Source organism: Acomys minous (genome assembly GCF_964271855.1).
Source record: "Acomys minous genome assembly, chromosome: 16".
Taxonomy (NCBI): Eukaryota; Metazoa; Chordata; class Mammalia; order Rodentia; family Muridae; genus Acomys; species Acomys minous.
In genome coordinates, this window is record NC_140498.1 from 94,766,163 (window position 1) to 94,784,496 (window position 18,334).

An 18,334-nucleotide genomic window follows, 5' to 3' on the forward strand; every position below is an offset into this window, starting at 1 on the left:
TGTGCTTCTCTTGGCAGACGACCAGCGGGGACGAGAGGCTGTACCCCTCACCCACCTCCTACATCCATGAGAATTACCTGCAGCTCTTTGAGTTCGTGGGGAAGATGCTGGGAAAGGCTGTGTATGAGGTAGGCACTCGAAGGCGCGTGGAGCTAATATGAGTGACACCTGCGAGTGGGCGTGGTGGCACACCCTGTCTGTCTGGAGGATAGGACCCAGGGCACCACATGCCCATGGTTCCTGGGAGTTAGCTAGCACAGAAAGACCGAGTATAGCCAGCAGTGTAGCTGCCACCTGAGTTACCTTCCTCCTGTAAGCCTGTCACCTCATCAGTAAACCAGGCTGAGAAAAGCTGCGTGGCTGGGTTGTCATCCATGGTAAGTGAGGTCCCTGCTTGGCACCAGGTCAGGCTCTCAGGACTGCTGTTAGCTTCTGTGCCTCGGGCTCATGAGGTCAAGGTAGTGAGGGCTTCCTCAGGCTTCAGGATAGCCCCTCACAGCTCCTGGAGCCCGCCCATGGACACCCAGGTTGAGAGAGCCTCCTGAGCAGCTGAGCTGAGGCCTCATCACTCGGCTGCATGGCTCCGGGGCCTGTGCCCGTGCCCAGTGCTAGATCCTAGATCGTTTCTCAGGTGGTGGGCGGTCCAAGGCAGGCCGCTCCCCACACTCCACTGGTGCCCCAGGCTGGCCCTGAGCTGATGGCTGAGCCCTTTCCTCCTGGCCCTTCCAGGGCATCGTGGTGGACGTGCCGTTCGCCTCCTTCTTCCTGAGCCAGATGCTCGGGCACCACCACAGCATCTTCTACAGCTCCGTGGATGAGCTCCCCTCACTGGACTCGGAGTTCTACAAAAACCTCACCTCCATCAAGGTTAGCGCTGAAGGGTGGGAACTGTGAGTACCTTGTGAGGCCCCGGCCAAGTGACAGCCCCCATCGCCACCCCTGAGGCCCGTCTCATGCCTGAGGCTTACAGCCTCTTCTGTCCTTGTGACAAGTGGCCTCTGCTCGAAGGTGGGGCACTGTAGCTGGCCATGGCCCCTCCGGAGGGAAGGCCTCCGCCCGCACAAGCCCAGTGCTCTCTATCTGTCCAATAGCGCTATGACGGAGACATCGCCGACCTCGGGCTGACGCTGTCGTATGATGAAGACGTCATGGGTCAGGTATGTGGGCTTCTGAGACCTGCCAGCTCCTGGGGTTTCTTTCAGAAATCTGCCCACTGCCACCTGGCCAGGGAGGGAGGATTTCCTGTTTCTTCCCTCCAACCCAGCCTTTGCCTGTTCCCCTCAGCGAGCTCCCCTCAGCGAGCTCCCACAGAGCCCATTTTGGGACTTGAGACGGGATCTGCCTACGCCCAGCCTTCCTGTGCTAGTTTGTGGCAAGCTGTGCAGTGCAGAGGACCTCAGTGCAGAGGTCCATGGTGTGGGTTGGCTGTTATAAATGGATGTTTCTGATTTGATGTGGTGGGGCAGCACCTGAGGAGAAGTCCCTGTAGAGTGGTCGCATCCCTGTTCACATCGCCATCGGGAGCACAGGAGAAAAGGCTCCTGAAATCAGGCTGGCAGAAGCCGTTCCCATCACAGTCACTGGCACGACTCTCCCACAACCTCTGCCCCTTCCTCTTGTGTCCCTGAGAGAGGTTCTCTGTCCATGTGGCCCAAGGTCTTCTCTGGAGACACCAAGAGCATATTGGTGCAGAGCTGGCTTCTTAGACTCCACCTGTCACCTCAGAGGTTATTTGGTCTCTGAAAAGCAACTACAATGCCCATGTCTAGAGCGTGCCCTTGTAATGTGTCCCCTGTCTTTCCAGACTTTCCCCCACAGGCATGTGCACCTGTGTATTCACGGGAGCAAGTGTGTGCGTGTATGCACAGGGATGTGCATGTGTGTATGCATGTGAAAGTGCTTGTGTATGTACACATGAGCGAGAGTGTGCTGCAGAGATGATGCCATGTCTCCTGCAATGTAATCTTTTTTTCTCCGCCACGTCTGCTCTTACCACACATCTCCAGGTAGCCGTATGCTACTCCTGCGTGTGGGTGTTCACACCCACTGCTGTCCTCGACACCTGAGCGTGTCGCCCTCTGTGGCATCCAGCTTCCTTAGTGCAAATGTTTGGACAGGGATTGGATGAGAAACCTTTCCTGCTGATCACACGAGGCCTGCGTGTTGATGTTTCAGCCTCTGGGTTTTGTGAAAAGTGATCTCAAAGGTGTAGCGTTTAGCTCCGTCACCATCACAGGCATTCCTGGGGCCGTTTCATCTCGGGAAGCATTGTCTCCTGTTGGAATTCTCTCCAGTGACCACCCTGCCTTCTCCCCAGCTTGTCTGCCACGAACTGGTCCCTGGAGGGAAGACCATCCCTGTCACAAGTGAGAACAAGTGAGTACAGCAGTTTGCTGCGTCGGGTCAGCGCCTGGCGGCCTCACTCCAGCTCTGGACTTGTGCTGAGAATGTATTAAGATAGATTGAGGTGGAAGGGGCCAGAAATATCATCATGGAATTTTCTGGTTACAGTTCATAGGCTGGAATTGTATTAAATTCAATTTGCAAACTAACAGTGGACGACGGTTTACTCTCTGCAGAGGCACTTGGCAGGTCAGAGGCACTGTTCTTAGGAATGTAGCGATAGCCCCTGCTGAGACAGATGGAGCCTAAGCGGCTTAGGCCGTCCTGAGGGTAGGCGAGGGGGACACTCTAGCACAGCTGTGTGTGGCTGTTGTCAGGACGACACAGTGCATGCAGGTGCAGCAGATACGCCTTAGAGGCAGGAGTTGACGGAGGTGCTGGGCACGGCTGCGTCTGTCACAGACACTGTGCCTTCAGTAACATCTCATCTCAATCCTCCGGATCCCAGAGACAAACCCCGCAACACATGGCTTTCCTGCCTAATTAAAAGGGTAGAGCTTGGCAGGAGGAGGGGACATTGGCCCTCTTGTTGGTTTTCTGCCCCCAACTTTACATTTGAACTGTTTGCCTAAGCGTTCATCTTGACGAGGACAGGCGAGGGCTTGGGCCCTGAGTCCTCTGGCCCCAGTGTGGCGTTCCTGCACCGTTCCTCTCGGGTCAGCTTGTCTGGTAGCCTGTCCTGTCATCTGATGGTCAGCAACAAGGTTGAAGTCTGTCAGCATTGCCCTTAGCCACCGGCAGTGGTTTGAAAGCGCCTCAGTGCAGGGGTGAGTTCTGCTCCTGCCTGCCTGTGACCTGTGGCTTCTTCAGAGGGCAGCAGCGACATAATGTATAAAACGGCTTTGGAGATAGCTAGCTGAAAAGAGGCCCTGAACTTTTTGACAGCAGGAATGGGACATATCCTGTAGACCAGGGAGGCCATTTTTCTGCCTGGAGCTATGGCAAAGGGTAATGTCTGTGTGTATGAGGGATGTGTACAAATAACACTTAGAAAAGGTGAGTTCACACAGGCTGAAGGGCCGGGGAAGTGAGTCTGCACAGGCTGTGCTGGGATGAGATTTGTATCCTGCCATGAACCCTAGCAAGGAAACTTGTGTCATAAGCCCTGGCCTATAGTGAAGTGTTTGGTATTTGGCAAAGGAACTGAGTCCTGCTTATTTGAAGCTTTTCTATTTTTCTAGCTTTCTAACAGACACACATACACACACGCACGCACGCATGCACACAAACACAAAGTGTTAGTAACCTCCTTCATAGAGTATATTGGAAGAAGAAGATAATTTTTTAAAGTTCATATTTAAATGTGTCAATGTATAATGTTGATGAATGCTTTTTTAACAAGAAATGTTTCAAGGACAGTAACTTCGGCCTGGGCATTGTGGGACAGAACAGACTTATTTGGGCAACACGGGCAAGCTGGCTGGAGTGTCAGCTGCTGCTGTAGGTCAGCTAGGTCCCTGTGCCCTGTCAGTGCTGGTCGGTCTGACCTGACTGTTGAACGACATTTTTGGAAAACTCTGCCCCGCCTGGCAGCACAGGCTTTAGTGGGACTGTGAGCACGGAGTTGCACGTGAGGCAGCTTTTCTCTGAAGTCGGTTGAAGCACTAAGCTGTGGCCTTGAGAGGTCAAATGGCTCTTTAATTCCTGAGAGATGGGGGTCATCCCAGGATGTTATGTTGGGGGCTGTTGGGACACGTGAATGAGGCTGTGCCTTGGACACTTGGTGCTGTCATGGTGGCACAGCGTGTGACTTGGGTGTCACCATCCTTGTCCTGATAGACGCCTGGGTTTGTGTTTTGGAAATGGTGAGACCCAGGCTTCTCTCTTAGCCGGTTTGGCAGCAGCCACCCCAGCCTGCTGGTTCCACTGTTGCTCTCTCTGCTTAACAGAATTAGCTACATCCATCTGATGGCACACTTTCGAATGCACACTCAAATCAAGAACCAGACGGCTGCCCTCATTAGCGGCTTCCGCTCCATTATTAAGCCCGAATGGATCCGAATGTTCTCTGCCCCTGAGCTTCAGCGTCTCATCTCTGGGGACAACGCTGAGATCGATCTGGAAGATTTAAAGTAAGATTTAAAGTAAAGTAAGGAGGGAAGGACAGCATGCTTAGGCCTTCTAGAAGGAGAGCTGTATGCCTGGTGCCCCTGAAGATGGGCTTACGCTCTAAGGCTCCATCACTGGCATGCTGTGACATGCCCACTCTGCCTAGTTAGCTGCGGCAAGATGCAGCTGTGACATGGGAACCTGCATGAGTGCGCCTGCCCGCCTGCCCCTGTAGGTGTGGCCACCACAGTGCTGAGCCCTCCTCTGGATTGCTTTTAGGAAGCACACTGTGTACTATGGCGGCTTTCATGGGAGTCACAGAGTCATCATCTGGCTCTGGGACATTCTGGCTTCCGACTTCACACCCGAGGAAAGAGCCATGTTCCTGAAGGTACCTTATTACAACTTCCATAGGCGTTCCTGAGTGTGTGTGCAGGCCCCGGGCCACGCTCAAAACAGGAGGAGTACCCAGAGAGCTGCACAGTGTCAGCAGGCTCTCCCCGCACCAGGGGCCCTAGGAAGCAGAGAGGGGCTGCAGCGAGGAGGCCTGGCTGCTGTCTGCTCCTCACTGTGCATCAGGCAGGGCCCTGTATCCACCCCTGACATCTTCAGCCTCATTGCCTGAAGAAAATGATGGCCCATGCCTGTAGTCCCACTCAGAAGGCAGAGGCAGGTGGATCACTGTGAGTTCAAAGCTAGCTTGGTCTACGGAGTGAGTTCCAGGACGGCCAGGGCTACACAGAGAAACCCTGTCACAAACAAACAAAACAAAAAAGAAGAAAAGCGGACAATTCTAACCTTCACCCAAATGTAGCATCTTCTATCTAAGGGACGACTACCAGGTGCCCTCCCAGTAGTATAGTGCATGCATCACACACGCACACACATGTGCACAGACACATGCAGTGTCCCAAGGAAACATACTTGTCGAGGCTGACAACATTGAGTATTGCTTTGAGGGGTTCAGGGACTGAGTCAGGTTCTCAGTGTGTAGCCCAGGCAGGACTTGGTAGCCTCACCTACTTCACACTCAGGGTAGTCCTCCTGTCTCAGCATCTTGAGTACTGAAATTCCAGGTGTGGCCACCATGCCTGGCGTACTGTGTGCTCTTTCAAATGGAGTCTCCGTAGTTAATGTTTGCTGCCCTAGTATCAGTAAAGTCTTGACTGTCCACTATGTCCCTGAGTGTCACTGGGTTTGAATGACATCAGCAGAGTGTAAGCATTTATAGGACCCTGAGTAACACACATGCTTGTCTCTGCGTTATGTGTAAGTAGATTGCCACTAAACACACATCATCATTTTGCCATCTGCTTTCTCTCTCTGAAAAGCTGTAGTCTAGGAGATATTTAGTGTCTTAGAATCCTTGCCCTAAGGCTTGCTGGCTGGCTCACACACTTCTCTCTGTCTCTCTGTCTGTCCTCCCCCATCTCCCCCTCTCTTTTTCTTCATGCGAGGTGTCATATAGCCCAAGATGCTCTCAGATTTGCCGTGTAACCCATAGCTGAGGGAGCCTTCACCCACTCAGTCCAGCCGGTATACACACGGGCTCCATGCATCCTCAGGGCTCTAGCACACAGGCACACTTGTTGCCACAAGTAGTTCTGGGAGCACTGGCTGCTTTCCCCACAGTACACCGCAGAGCAGGCTGTGCAACAGGTGAGCCTGTGCCTTTGTGTTACCTGTCACCAGACCTGCCTGCAGTGGCTTCAGCGCCAGCCAAGAGGATGTGACTGTGTTGCGCTAAGTGTAGTACGCTAACATTCCTCCCTCTTGACAGCCCCAGGTGCAAAGCGAAACACGTCAGGGCAGCAACACGGTACCTTTTTCTTTAAGATTTCTTTTATTTTTATTGGTGTATAAATGTCTGTAAGTCTATGCTGTGTGTGTGAGTGCCCTCGGAGGCCAGCGCAGTTACAGGAGTCATCCTTGGTCCTCTGGAAGAGCAGCAAACACTCAGCCACTGAGCCATGTCCCCAGGAACACCGTATGAAGCGTGCCGCATAAAGCTGTCTTGTCGCTATACTGTCATTTAAGTGGCTACATTCTGACCCACACCACATTAGCTACTGAGTCTCAGAGCCAGGCTTGGCGCTCCGTCTCTTAGAAGACAGAGAGTATTTGGTTACTGCTGAGCTAGAGCCGGGGAGTCGCTGAGGTCTCCCCACAGGGCTGGCCTGTGTCTGGAGCAGAGCAATGGTTCCCGAAGCACTGAGCAGGGTGCTGTGTTTGGAAGCTGCCAGGAGGCACTGGATCACTGCTGAAGAGTGCGCCGTGCCTTGTCCCTGCTGCCTCACGGCTTCGTAGACCTGATTTTTCTCAGCGCTCTTGATTGCTGTGGAGCCTCCTACAGACCCTCCCCCCCCAGGAACCCAGACCACAGTATGCTCTGCAAACATGCGAGACACCAGTGTGTGGCATGCATGAGGTCATGGGTTCAGGCTACACTAGGACTCTGTGGCTCCAGCCCTTGGCTCATGGGCACCACCAGTGTCTGCTCACCCAGGCCCCGGTGGGTGCTGCCACGGCAGTCCTCCCAGTCTGCTCCTGCTTCCTGTGTAACAGCAGTTAGAGAGCTGCTCCAAACTGAGTGTGGTGCTCTACACCAGGAGTTGAAGGCACCTTCAGCTACAGAGGAGCGCCTGTGTCAGACAGTGATAAAAAAGAGACCGGTTTCAGTCGGGCGTGGTGGCACACAGTTTAATCCCAGCACTCAGGAGGCAGAGGCAGGTGGATCGCTGTGAGTTCAAGGCCAGCCTGGTCTACAAAGCAAGTCCAGGACAATCAAGGATAACACAGAGAGACTCTGTAGCGAATAACCAAAAAGAGAGGGGGGGGGGACCTGTTTCATGGGCTGTCACCCCGAGTCGCCCTATAAGCCACCAAGCTCCTACAGTGAACCATGATTTCATGAGCATTAGCTCCAGAGAGGGGCACTCTGGGAAATGTGGTGCAGCTTGGGCGCACGTGGGCCAAGGACCACCCTCTCACCCCTAGTTGTAGTGACAGATGAGTGAGCAGCTCCTGGAGGGAGAAGAGCCCCACACGGCTGCACTGGCCAGGACCCCTGCGTCCCACTGACCCTGCCTTGTATTGCAGTTTGTGACCAGCTGCTCCCGGCCCCCACTCCTAGGATTCGCCTACCTCAAGCCTCCATTCTCCATCCGCTGTGTGGAAGTGTCGGATGACCAGGTACCTAAGGCCATGTTTCTTCCCTCCCTTCCTCTGTGGCCGTCCGTGCTGTACCCACCATGTGCCCCCCACCCTCCCCTGCATGGTGCTCAGGGCATGAAAGCCTGCCACCCACAGAGGGCACTGCAGAGCCAGGCCAGTGTGGGCCTCAGCGCTTCCTCTGAGGAAGGCTGCAGGAGTGCGTAATTAGGACGCTGTCTTTGGGGCTGCTGACCTGGCCAGGTTCAAAGTCCAAGCAGCAGGGTAAGAGAGGGTGACACTCGGGGATGAGGGCAGGCCTGCTCCCCAGCCAGTCCCCTTGCTGGCCATGCACACGCAGACAGGCTGCCTGTTGCCTGCAGGTTGAAGGAGAATTGCCCTAGGACGCGTGTGCCCAGTGTGTGGGAGCCTCAGCACGTGTAGCTCCGATGTGGTCACCCTGTGAAAGCCTGCTGCTCTCAGGGTGTTTGTCTCACTGCCTCTCTTCAGGCTGCAGACTGTGTTCCCTTTGGTCCTTTACCTCCTGACTTTGGGAAAGGTTGAGCCAAGTGCTAGTGGGCTGGGGGCTGTGGTACAGACAGAGAAGAGGGTGTTGGGCTGCCTTAGTTAACTCGTAAGTGTCCATTAGCCACGAGGCCCATTGTCTTAGGTGACCTAGTACAGGTCTCCTGTGTGAGTGCCCAGCATAGCAGGTGGGACTGCCCAGAGCAGCAGGTGGGACTGCCCAGAGCAGCAGGTGGGACTGCCCAGAGCAGCAGATGTTCCTCTTCAGCCACTCAGGCCACTGTGCTGTGTGCACCTGCGCAGGCACCGTCTGACCCAAAGCTGTGGTGTGTGTGCTTGCAGGACACTGGGGATACCCTGGGCAGCGTCCTCAGGGGCTTCTTCACCATCCGCAAGCGGGAGCCAGGTGGGCGACTGCCTACTTCTTCCACTTGCTTCAACCTGCTCAAGCTGCCCAACTACAGCAAGAAAAGTGTCCTCCGAGAGAAGCTGCGCTACGCCATCAGCATGAACACAGGCTTCGAGCTCTCCTAGCCCAACCCCGGCCTCATCCACCTGCCCTCGAGGGCGCCCAGACTACCGAGCCCTTCAGCCCCTGGAGGCAGCATGCCCCAGGAATGTGGCCAGGTTACTCAGCCCTCAGACCCTCAGACCCTCTCAATAGCCATGAGACACTCAAGCTTGGGGATGCACAGCACCCTTAGGGTTCTGGGGAGGGAGGGCTATTGAAACCAAACCCCCAGTTCTGCCTTCACAGGTCCCCTCCCTGCCTTCTGGGGACTGAAACCTGGGCCTAGTGATTGCAGAGGAACTAACTGGTAGTTGTGTGGGGCTGTCTTCCTCTGCCCTCCGAGTACACAAAGCCCGTGAGCTCCTCCGTTCTGAAAACTCAGGTACGGCCTCGCCAAGCCTCTATGCACGGCAAAGTCCCTGTGTCTACCCATCCACAGCAGCCTCCTTCCAGGCAACCAAGCCCAGCTCCTGCCAGGGAGGCTGCTGAGCACAGTCAGGGGATCCAGGTGTTCCACACCACAGTCCTCCCTCAAGTCCTCAGCAGGCCATGCTGTCAGGAAGCCCTTGCTGTCAGCCCCTGGCCTATGCATCAGTGTCCTAGCCCGAGAGAGAAGCCTGGCACTCCTAGAGAGCAGCCCAGTTCTGGAGCACCCAGAGCCTGCTCGCTGTGTGTCTGCCCCGCATTACCTTATGGAGAACCACACAGGAGCCTGTAGTGCCCAGTCGCTGGGCACGCTGCACTCCAGGGACTGCAAAGCCCGTCCTTTTGCACTGACAGGCCCTGGAGGCTGAGGATTCATCCCCCACATCCTCGCTCCACCTCTCTCAGCTCTGCTCTCTTGTTTTGAACTTCACTTTGTTTTCTCACCCATTGCACTCCTGGGCCTTCCTTTTCCCCATTTATCATAAGATCTTTCTCCAGATTCAGGATGTTGAGGCAGAGGTAGCAGCCATGTGTCTCCTGTTTCATCAAGTTCTTGCATCCCCACCACGCTGGGGACAGCCAGGAGTCCTGGTCCCTCCTCCACTCTGTGGAGCCAGCTTAGGGCTGCAGCGCTCAAAGCGAGGAAGCTCCTTCCACCAGGAACCTGCACACCATTCCCACTTGAGTGAGGAGCTGTGGCTGGAGCCTGGTGTATGCCCAGGAAAGGCCCCTGGGCTTCTGGAGTGTGGTGCCAGCTTCACTTGGATGGAAGGTTGGCACAGCCCTGGGAAGATGTCTGCCACCCGGACATGTACTCAGCTTGCCTGCAGATCAGATCCCCGTGGCCCATGCACAGTCTGCATGAGTAACATGGAGCCTGCAAGTTCCACAGCAGGGCCATGGGAGAGTGAGTTCTACACACCAATATCCACTTGACCTGTTTGGTTTTGACCTAGGGTTATCTGTAGTTGCAGCCATTACATCACGGTATGCACACACCCATCTGTGTGGTGCTGGTGGTCACCGGCCCCCCAGCAGCTCTTGGTGGTTCCAAAACGGAGTGGGACGTTTGTTCCTGTAGGTAGCTTGTGGACTAGGACACGTCGGGGCTTTATTAAATTTGTACTTGAGAACATGGTGGCTCTGTTCTGGTTTGTCCTCAGCTTGTGTCCTGGGGCTCAAGTCACATGAGACACCTACAGGAGCAAGAGGACCCAGGGTGTGCTGACACCTCCTGGCTTCAGAACTGAGGAGAGCTGGGCAGTGGTCACGAGACATTTCAGAGAAGGCTCCCTAGAGCCAGCCTCCCTCTGCTCCCTCCTGCAGGCAATGGCACCAGGGGCACATGCATAGCTTTGTAGTTTATGACCTACGTGGTGAACTAAAAAGCCAGCTTGTTTGATGGGGTGAGACTCAGACACCTCTCACGTAGGGTACCTCTGACACCTGTGTCCCTCTCACCTGGGGTACCTCTGACACCTGTGTCCCTCTCACCTGGGGTACCTCTGACACCCGTGACCCTCTCACCTGGGGTACCTCTGACACCGTGTCCCTCTATTAGAAGAGCACTGCAAAGGCCCCGAGACACACAACCCGCCTGCAGTGTGATGCTCACCCACCTAAAACTAAAGCCTGGCTCTGGAGTTGTAGTTTGGAAAAGTGAAGTTGGCAGAACAAAGGGCTAGCATGCTTATAACTGGGAAACAAGCCGGATTCTCGTCCAGCCTGTCCTGTGGATGCTTACGGACATTTAGATGAGGTGCAAAGCCCGGGGGAAAGAACACTGCTCCTGGCGGTGGCAAAGCCGTCGGCCTTGGTCCTCTGTCAGTTGTGCTCCTAGAAGTGGGGACTGGGCAGACACAGTGGACTCTCCCTAAATTTAGTCACTATGGGTGCAGTGCACCCCAGATCCTTTTTTTTTTTTTTTTTTTTTTTTTTTTTTTTTTTTTTTTTGAGATTGGGTATACTATGTAACTCAGCTGGCTGCTTTCATGCTAGGGTCACAGGTTCACGTCTCCACTTGCATGCTGAGGTAACAGATCCACGTCACCACACCTCACTCCTCACTAGACCTTAGATTTCTCAGATTGCCTGCAGAACTGTGAAAGGTTCACTGCACAGGCTGTGAGGTCAGAGGTGGGTGCAAGTGACACTGCTGACCTTGGGAGTCCTCATCCCAGTTCTTTCTGGGAGACTTGGGCAGTGAGAATCAGTATGGCAACAGCTTCGGCCTGGCTCAGGATTAGCATTTAGAGGACACTCTACTTCCTGCTTCTCCTCACCTGTCACTTTGGAAGTCAAGGCTAAGCCAGGCTGAGTGACAAACACCTATAATCCCAGAACCTGAGAGCCTGAGACAGGAAGATCTCAAGGTTCGAGGCCAGCCTGGGGTAAACAGCAGGTATGGTCTCAAGCCACAAAACAAACCAAGCAACAAAAAAGCCAGAGTACCCACAGACCTGATGAGGCTCTCACAAAGCTTCCAGAGGTTTCTGACTGTCCTTCACAGTCAGAGTGGACAGGATAAAGGTCACCCACCATTTCCTCATGCGGTTTACACAGGCTAGGGACTCATCTGTGTGGAACAGTGCCATAGCAAAGGTGCTCTAGCCGGCATGGGCCTAGCCGGGACGTGTTTGCACACCTGAGGTGCTTGCACGGCTGTGCCTCTCAGACCAGTGTTAGACCAGCGTTGGAGAGGCTGTGTCCAGACCTAGGCCAGCAGCCCCCACCCCTTGGCACATGGGTCCTAGTGAAATCATTTCTTCATTGCGGTCGTGCAGCCAGCGCTGCTGCTGAGCATATGTGTGACAGATGGGGTCGTTCTGGAGCCGGAGCTGAGGGCCAGAGAGCATCCTGCCACAGGGCTCGCATCCCAATGCCGCCCACCAACAGGGAGCTCAGGCCAAGATCCCTTGCCTTTTGAGCTGCAGCTTCCCCTTCAGGACAGCAGAGAAGGCGGCCCAAGAGACCCTGGTCTCTGCCATCTGTAGACTTGTAATTCCTGGTTGTCTCAGGGACAGAGTCAGCGTGCTCTCTGGGGTCCCTTTGTTCTGCAGACTTCTGGGTAGGAGCATCCACTGGTATCAACAGAGACCTCAGAGATCTGCGGCTGGGCCAAAGACGGTGCTGGTGCTGGTGCCCCTGGGTGACACCACAATCTTCCACCACACTCACTGGACAACTCACCTGCTTTGGGCACTGTGGTTGCTTTTCCTTCGTACTTCCCTTAGACCCTGCTAGGGATTTGGGGGTGGGGTGGGGGCAATGGCAGGACCCCAGGTGGTTTGAAGCAAGCACAAGACCAGGGCTCCAGCAGGTGGGATGCAATGCCTCCCAGATGCTCAGGTCATCCAGCTGACCCTGGGCCGTGTCTAACTCTCAGCTTCCTTCCACACTCACGCCTGCGCAATGGTACCCATGGATCATCTTGGGGACACACTGCTGGAGTTACTGGCCAAGTGGGCAAGGCCAATCCAGCTACGGGCGCTCTGGCCGCCTTCAAACCTCACTGTCTTCATCTGCATGTCCTCTGCACGGATGACCGCTGTAATCCACCCAGGGGTCTTAGGAGCTGGGGTAGCTGGCCTCATTCTACCAAGGTTTGCAGGGGTGAATTGGTTTGCGGGAGGTCACATCTCCAAAACCCCACAACGGAGATGCAGTCCTGGGCCTGCTGGATGACTGACTCAGCTGCCCCGGAGTGTGTGTGCTGGATGGGGAGGGAGCAGGGGCTCTGGGCTCAGGCTGTCTTCCACACTAGGGCTCTGAAATCAGTGGGGGGGGGGGGCGGGCAGACAGGCAAGAAAAGCCCACTTCAGAGAGCAGTTCCTGGGGGAGGCACCTGCCAGGCATCTGCATCCACGGTCCTTTCCTCACAGGGGCACCAGTTCACTGCATAACCTTCTGTCCCACGCAGGACACTGTCCGGGGGAGGGAGCACCCCCTGTTCATACTGTAGGGCCTTTGGTGTGCAGTCTGCTGGATGGCTTTGTTGCTGGCCCAGATGGCACCAGATGGGCTGAGCAGCTGGCAGGTGTTCCAGCCAAGAGTTGGCCCAGGAAGCCTGACGGGCATTCACTCACCTAACAAATAGGCCCAGAGAAGTCCTGTGCCTCAAGCAGGGGCAGGTGTAGGTAACTACAGCCGCAAGCAATGTGGGCACTGTCCCCATTCCAAGGAGAAGTAATTAATCCAAAGAAAGGAACGTGTCATCATGTACCCTGGTCACTCCGTCCAGTGCCCTATTATGATACCTACTCAACAGCTAAGGAAACTGAGGCTCAGAAACTGTCACCCTAGTATTCCAGGTCCCAACCCAGCTGTGCCACAGCCCAAGACCCTCATCAGGGCTGAGTGGGCAGAAAGGTAGGAGACACTTCTAATCAAAGCAGAAGGGCTGCTGTGCCCCCTGCCTGATCCCATCACCTTGCAAGGGCTTCTGAGCACCGACATGGTCACACCTGCATGAGGCAGCCCCTACAGGCTTTAAATCCAAGCTCTGGCTTCCCCAAGTCCTGCAAACTCAGCGGATGTGACCGGCCATGGAGCAGCTGCTAGCCCCCAGTCCCCAGCCAAAGGTAAGAGAGGGGACTATGGGGGGATGCTGCTGGTATCCACTCTCCCACACCCCTTTACAAACTCACTGCAGAGGGGAAGGCAGGAAAAAGGCCAGAACCCCGTCACTCAGCTCACCCCAAGTCCCAGGGCTCCGAAGGCTCCTCACCAGCTGAGGCAGAGACCTAGGCAAGACAAGTGGCCACAGCGGACATGGCTCCTTCACTCCATCTGAGCATGGTCCACTGGGAGGGACACCATGGTGTGTCCTGTATGAGTGCCTTCCTCATCCTGAGCTCCCAAGAAATGTCCTAACGATGATGGCATGCCACTGGCTGTATAGCGGCAAGCAGAGTCCCCAGGCTTTCCTTTTGTGCCAGTGGGCCCTCGGGAACAAGCAGTTGTCTCCTGCCACCAAGTGTTCAAACTATTATGCTGAACAAATGGAAACTGCTCACCTCCATCAGGATGGTCTCTGGTCATCCAGGATTCTGAACAGCATGCAGGAGGAGCCAGCTCAGCATCAGAAATGTCATAGAGATAGTGTTATTGGACTGTGTACCCACGCCACAGGCGGATGGGAGCCAGGGCAGTTCAGAAAGCCTGGGTACTGGAGACAGGATCTAGGTCTCCGGATGCCGTGGGCATGAGTGGGTTGGCTACAGTCAGTGACCTGTCCTTGCTCAGTGCACATACATGTCCCATGGAGATCGAGTAGATGGGCCTGGGCTTGGGTGCCACCCTTGCATATTAGGTCAGTAGACACTGGCAACCAATTATGCCACGCATTGCAGCAGGCCCTGGGACTCAGTCTATTTGGTGAATGCCAATCACCAAACAGGAACTAGAAAGGCACGTTCTGGTGTCTGTGCAAAAAGCCACGGAGCACTACAGAGACCCTGTTGCCCAAGGAACAGCCAATCATGCGTTCTCGGTGACGTGCCCACACAGTGTACCCAGAGATCCCTGTTGCCTCCGGTCTTCCCAAAGCCCTATCCCTGGGGAAGATCCTGGCTCTGGAATTTGAGTAGAATTGTAATCCACCATGGGTCCTTCCTCAGTGTGACTTGAAACAGTCACCTGTCCTGCACTATGGTGCTGATCCTATAGAGGGCGACCGAGATCAAATGAGGCTATTCCTGCAGAGTGTGGCACATGCTAAACTGCCCAAACTTGCATGCTATGTGTGTGTGTGTCCGTCCAGCAAACATTTGTGTTTGTGTTCATGAGCATGTGTGCAAGCAAGGAAAGTCACTCACGCCAGATGTCCACTGCCCACCTGGTGACCCTCCAATGGATTAAACTAGCTACTTTCTAGTAGGGATACCTTCTCAGAAACCTGTTCTTGGCTATTTTTTTGTTTTTGTTTGGTTTTTGTTGCTGGGTTTGTTGTTATTGTTTTCGAGACAGGATTTCTGTGTATCCTTGGCTGTCCTGGACTCACTCTGTAGATCAGGCTGGCCTCCAGAGATCCACCTGCCTTTGCCTCCCCCGAGTGCTGGGATTAAAGGTGTGTACCACCACGCCAGACTGTTCTTGGTGGTTTTATCACTGCTTGACCATCACAGAGCACGGTCACAAATAAAGCTACAATGTCATACAGTCTGTCATTGTCATAGTGTGACCCTTCACTGACTAAAACATCATTGTGCACTGTAAGCAGCAAGGCTGTGTGGCCCTGTAGAGCACTGGCTCCTCCCTCCTAGAAAAAGTTTATTTAAAATACTCAATCACAGAACTAGTCCTGCTCCCTGAGACTGTCCCTCCCCCAAATCACCAGGCATGAACATGGCTGTCCTCCAGCACCCAGTAGCACTACCTATGTTTTATTCAGAGGTTTCCGCCATGACCTTTGGCTACAGGACCTTGCAACCTGTAAGTCCCCAAATGTCCCTGGACCCAAATGTTTGCCCCCCCCTAAATGTAGCCATCTTCTAGGAGAGGAGCTGGCCCTGGTGCCTCACACAGCTGGGCATGGCCGAGCACAGCACAATGGGGACCTGAGAGACAAAGCGGTGGCTGCTGGAAGGGAAGGTTCTGGAATTTGCACCCTGAGGAGCTGGTGGTGCGGGCTGGGAGGCTGGAGGGGGTGGGGCCGTCATGCCATCTCTCACTGGTTTTAATCTTGAATTTGCATGCTTTAATATGAAATCTAATTGCAGATGCTGAATTATGGCGGGGAGCTCGTCAGGGCTGACTAATTAATTAGTCAGATTTATAAGCATTTGGCTCTTTGAGATCTATGGCCCTGATTTGTCACCTCGAAGCTCTTGGGTCTTTTCCCACTGCTAGTTACTCCTCGTGGAGTGTGGAGAACCATCTTGAGGGGCTGGTTTAGAGGGGCAGTGTGACCCCTGAGGCAGTCGAGACCACACCTCTGTATGAAGTCTTCTCTCATTTGAGATCCTCGAGGGTTTTACCCCGGGAATGCAGAAGTCTCAAAAGCATGCATCTTATTCTCCACCTCTGTGAGGCCATGGCAGACATCCCTAGTGGATTACCAAGTTCCTTTCTATCGATTCTGGCCTCCTGGCTCAGCCTTCTTCCTTGTAACTGGCAGTTCAGTGGCTTCTCTTTCCCTTCCTGGGGTAAGGCCCTCTCTGTTCACAGGAAACAGAGAAAGGGACTGAGTCTGCCTGCTCCTCCTGAAGGCTGGGGTTGTGTTCCAGTTACGCCACTTGCTGACTCCAGTGTGTAACCTCATCTTTCCACTTGTCAGTGTGTCCCTTTGTGCAGAGGGGGTTAAGCCGACGACTCGGTCTGCAAAGCCATGAGGTAATAAAGGATGCTGGATAGAGGAGAGCCGGAGATGACAGTGTCCTCAACTTCGGGCTGAGACGGGAAGGGAGACTCTCCCCCTCCCCCATGGGGCACCGCAGAAGGGATGGGACCAGTTGCCTTTCCTCCTCAGTTACCCTAAAGTAGAAGCAAGTCTGCACCTGCAGGCTGCAGTCCAGCCTGTCGACTGTCTGTGACAGAGAGGGCACGGCACATACGCCCTAGGCTGGATACCTGTGGCGGTTTGCATGAGGAAAGTGCACACTGGGCCGTAGATTTGAATGCTTGGTCACTAGGGAGTGGCACTATTTGAAAGGACTAAGTGGTGTGGCCTTGGTGACCAAAGTGGACTTTGAGGTTTCAAAAGCTCACGCCAAGCCCAGAGTCTCTCTTGGCCGGTGGATCAGGATGTGGCTCTCAGCTCCTCCAGCACCATGTGTGCCTGCATGCCGCCATGTTCCCCACCGTGATGACAGGCTAAACCTCTGAACTGTAAGCAAGTCCCAATTAAATGTTTTTCTTGTAAGAATTACCATCGTTGGCTGGGCGGTGGTGGCACACACTTTTATTCCCAGCACTCGGGAGGCAGAGGCAGGTGGATCACTGTGAGTTCGAGGCCAGCCTGGTCTACAAAGTGAGTCCAGGACAGCCAAGGCCACACAGAGAAACCCTGTCTCAAAAAACCAAAAAAAAAAAAAAAAGGGGGGGGGGCGGGGGAAAGAGTTGCCATAGTCATGGCGTCTCTTCACAGCAATAGACCACTGACTAAAACAGTATCAGAGGACACCAATAGGTAGTGGGGAGGCTCTGTAGCACAGCTCCAGCTGACCCAAGGGAGGAAGGTGATACAGCCCAGGCAGGGGGGCGGGGCACACCTTCTTCCCTTTCGGTCTATTTTTCCCCCTTTGTCCAGGGTCTCACGTATCCCATGTCAGCCTCAAACTTAATACATAGCCAAGATGACCTTGTCCTTGCACTACCTATAGTACTGCCTCTCAAAGGCTGAGGTTAGCAGAATGTAACACACACACACACACACACACACACACACACACACACACACACCCCAGTCTGTTCCTATTGGAGATCCAGCCCAGGGCTCCGCGCACGTTAGACAAGCACCGTACCAACCGAGCCACACAATGTTTCCCACTCACATCGCCAGGTGGATCCCAGCTGCTGGGGTGCTGCCACTGCACCCCAAGGGCAATGGAAATAGAGTTCTCTTCTCCCACCTTCCCCAGCTCAAAGCACCTTGACAGAGGCCATGGTCAGTCCATGCGGCTGGCCACCTGGCATGGCCGTCACAGCCACCAGCCACCTCCCTGCCCATGTGCATGCCTGGATGTGTGTGCTCAAGGCCTGCAGCTCGCACCTCATGGCAGGACAGCGAGCTTGAGTTATGGCAGACCTGATTTCCCCATACAGCTCCCACGGAGTTAACAGATGTACGCACGTCTGAGGCAGTCAGGCGGCAAGAGGCTTTGGGGCCGATCCTTCCCGTTTTGACAGTGTGCAATCGAGGTGAAGCCATAAATTTTATAAACAAGAATAAATGCCCCTTAGCAACATATGTCTGCTCGACCCTTCCAAGGTGATCATAAATAAAGGTACCTACTAGCCTGGGAGGGATGCGGGCATTACAGATGGCCGGCGAGGAGGACCACAGGGCCTGTGACCTGAGATCAGCCATGGGCAGCTGCTTCTACAGGGCCGGCAGGCAGAGAGGTGACCTTGCACCCTGGGTCTGGAGTCACCAGGAATGCTTTTGTGTCACTTTGAACTGGCACCTACTTTTCTTGTTTCCCTTGGAATGGCTGCTTCCTGCTGGGACAACCAGGGTCCCCTGGGAACTTTTCAATTCTTTCCTATTCTCCTAGAGAAGCGGCCCACCCCCACTTGATTACCAACCATATCCTAATGGCTGACTGCCTG

The 18,334-nt window shown here is 54.4% G+C and overlaps 1 protein-coding gene across 3 annotated transcripts in view; it reads left to right on the plus strand.

Moving 5' to 3' along the window:
• Window positions 1-10,197, plus strand: part of UBE3B (ubiquitin protein ligase E3B) — a 43,152-nt gene extending 32,955 nt beyond the window's left edge. For all 3 annotated transcript variants that reach the window (XM_084761399.1, XM_084761400.1, XM_084761401.1), the window contains 8 exons: window positions 18-128; window positions 730-867; window positions 1,092-1,157; window positions 2,318-2,376; window positions 4,293-4,475; window positions 4,732-4,843; window positions 7,552-7,644; window positions 8,470-10,197. In XM_084761399.1, the coding sequence (XP_084617525.1) occupies window positions 18-128; window positions 730-867; window positions 1,092-1,157; window positions 2,318-2,376; window positions 4,293-4,475; window positions 4,732-4,843; window positions 7,552-7,644; window positions 8,470-8,661 (954 nt within the window). In that variant the 3' untranslated portion in view covers window positions 8,662-10,197. The remainder of the gene's footprint in view (window positions 1-17; window positions 129-729; window positions 868-1,091; window positions 1,158-2,317; window positions 2,377-4,292; window positions 4,476-4,731; window positions 4,844-7,551; window positions 7,645-8,469) is intronic.
• The last annotated feature ends 8,137 nt before the right edge of the window (window positions 10,198-18,334 follow it).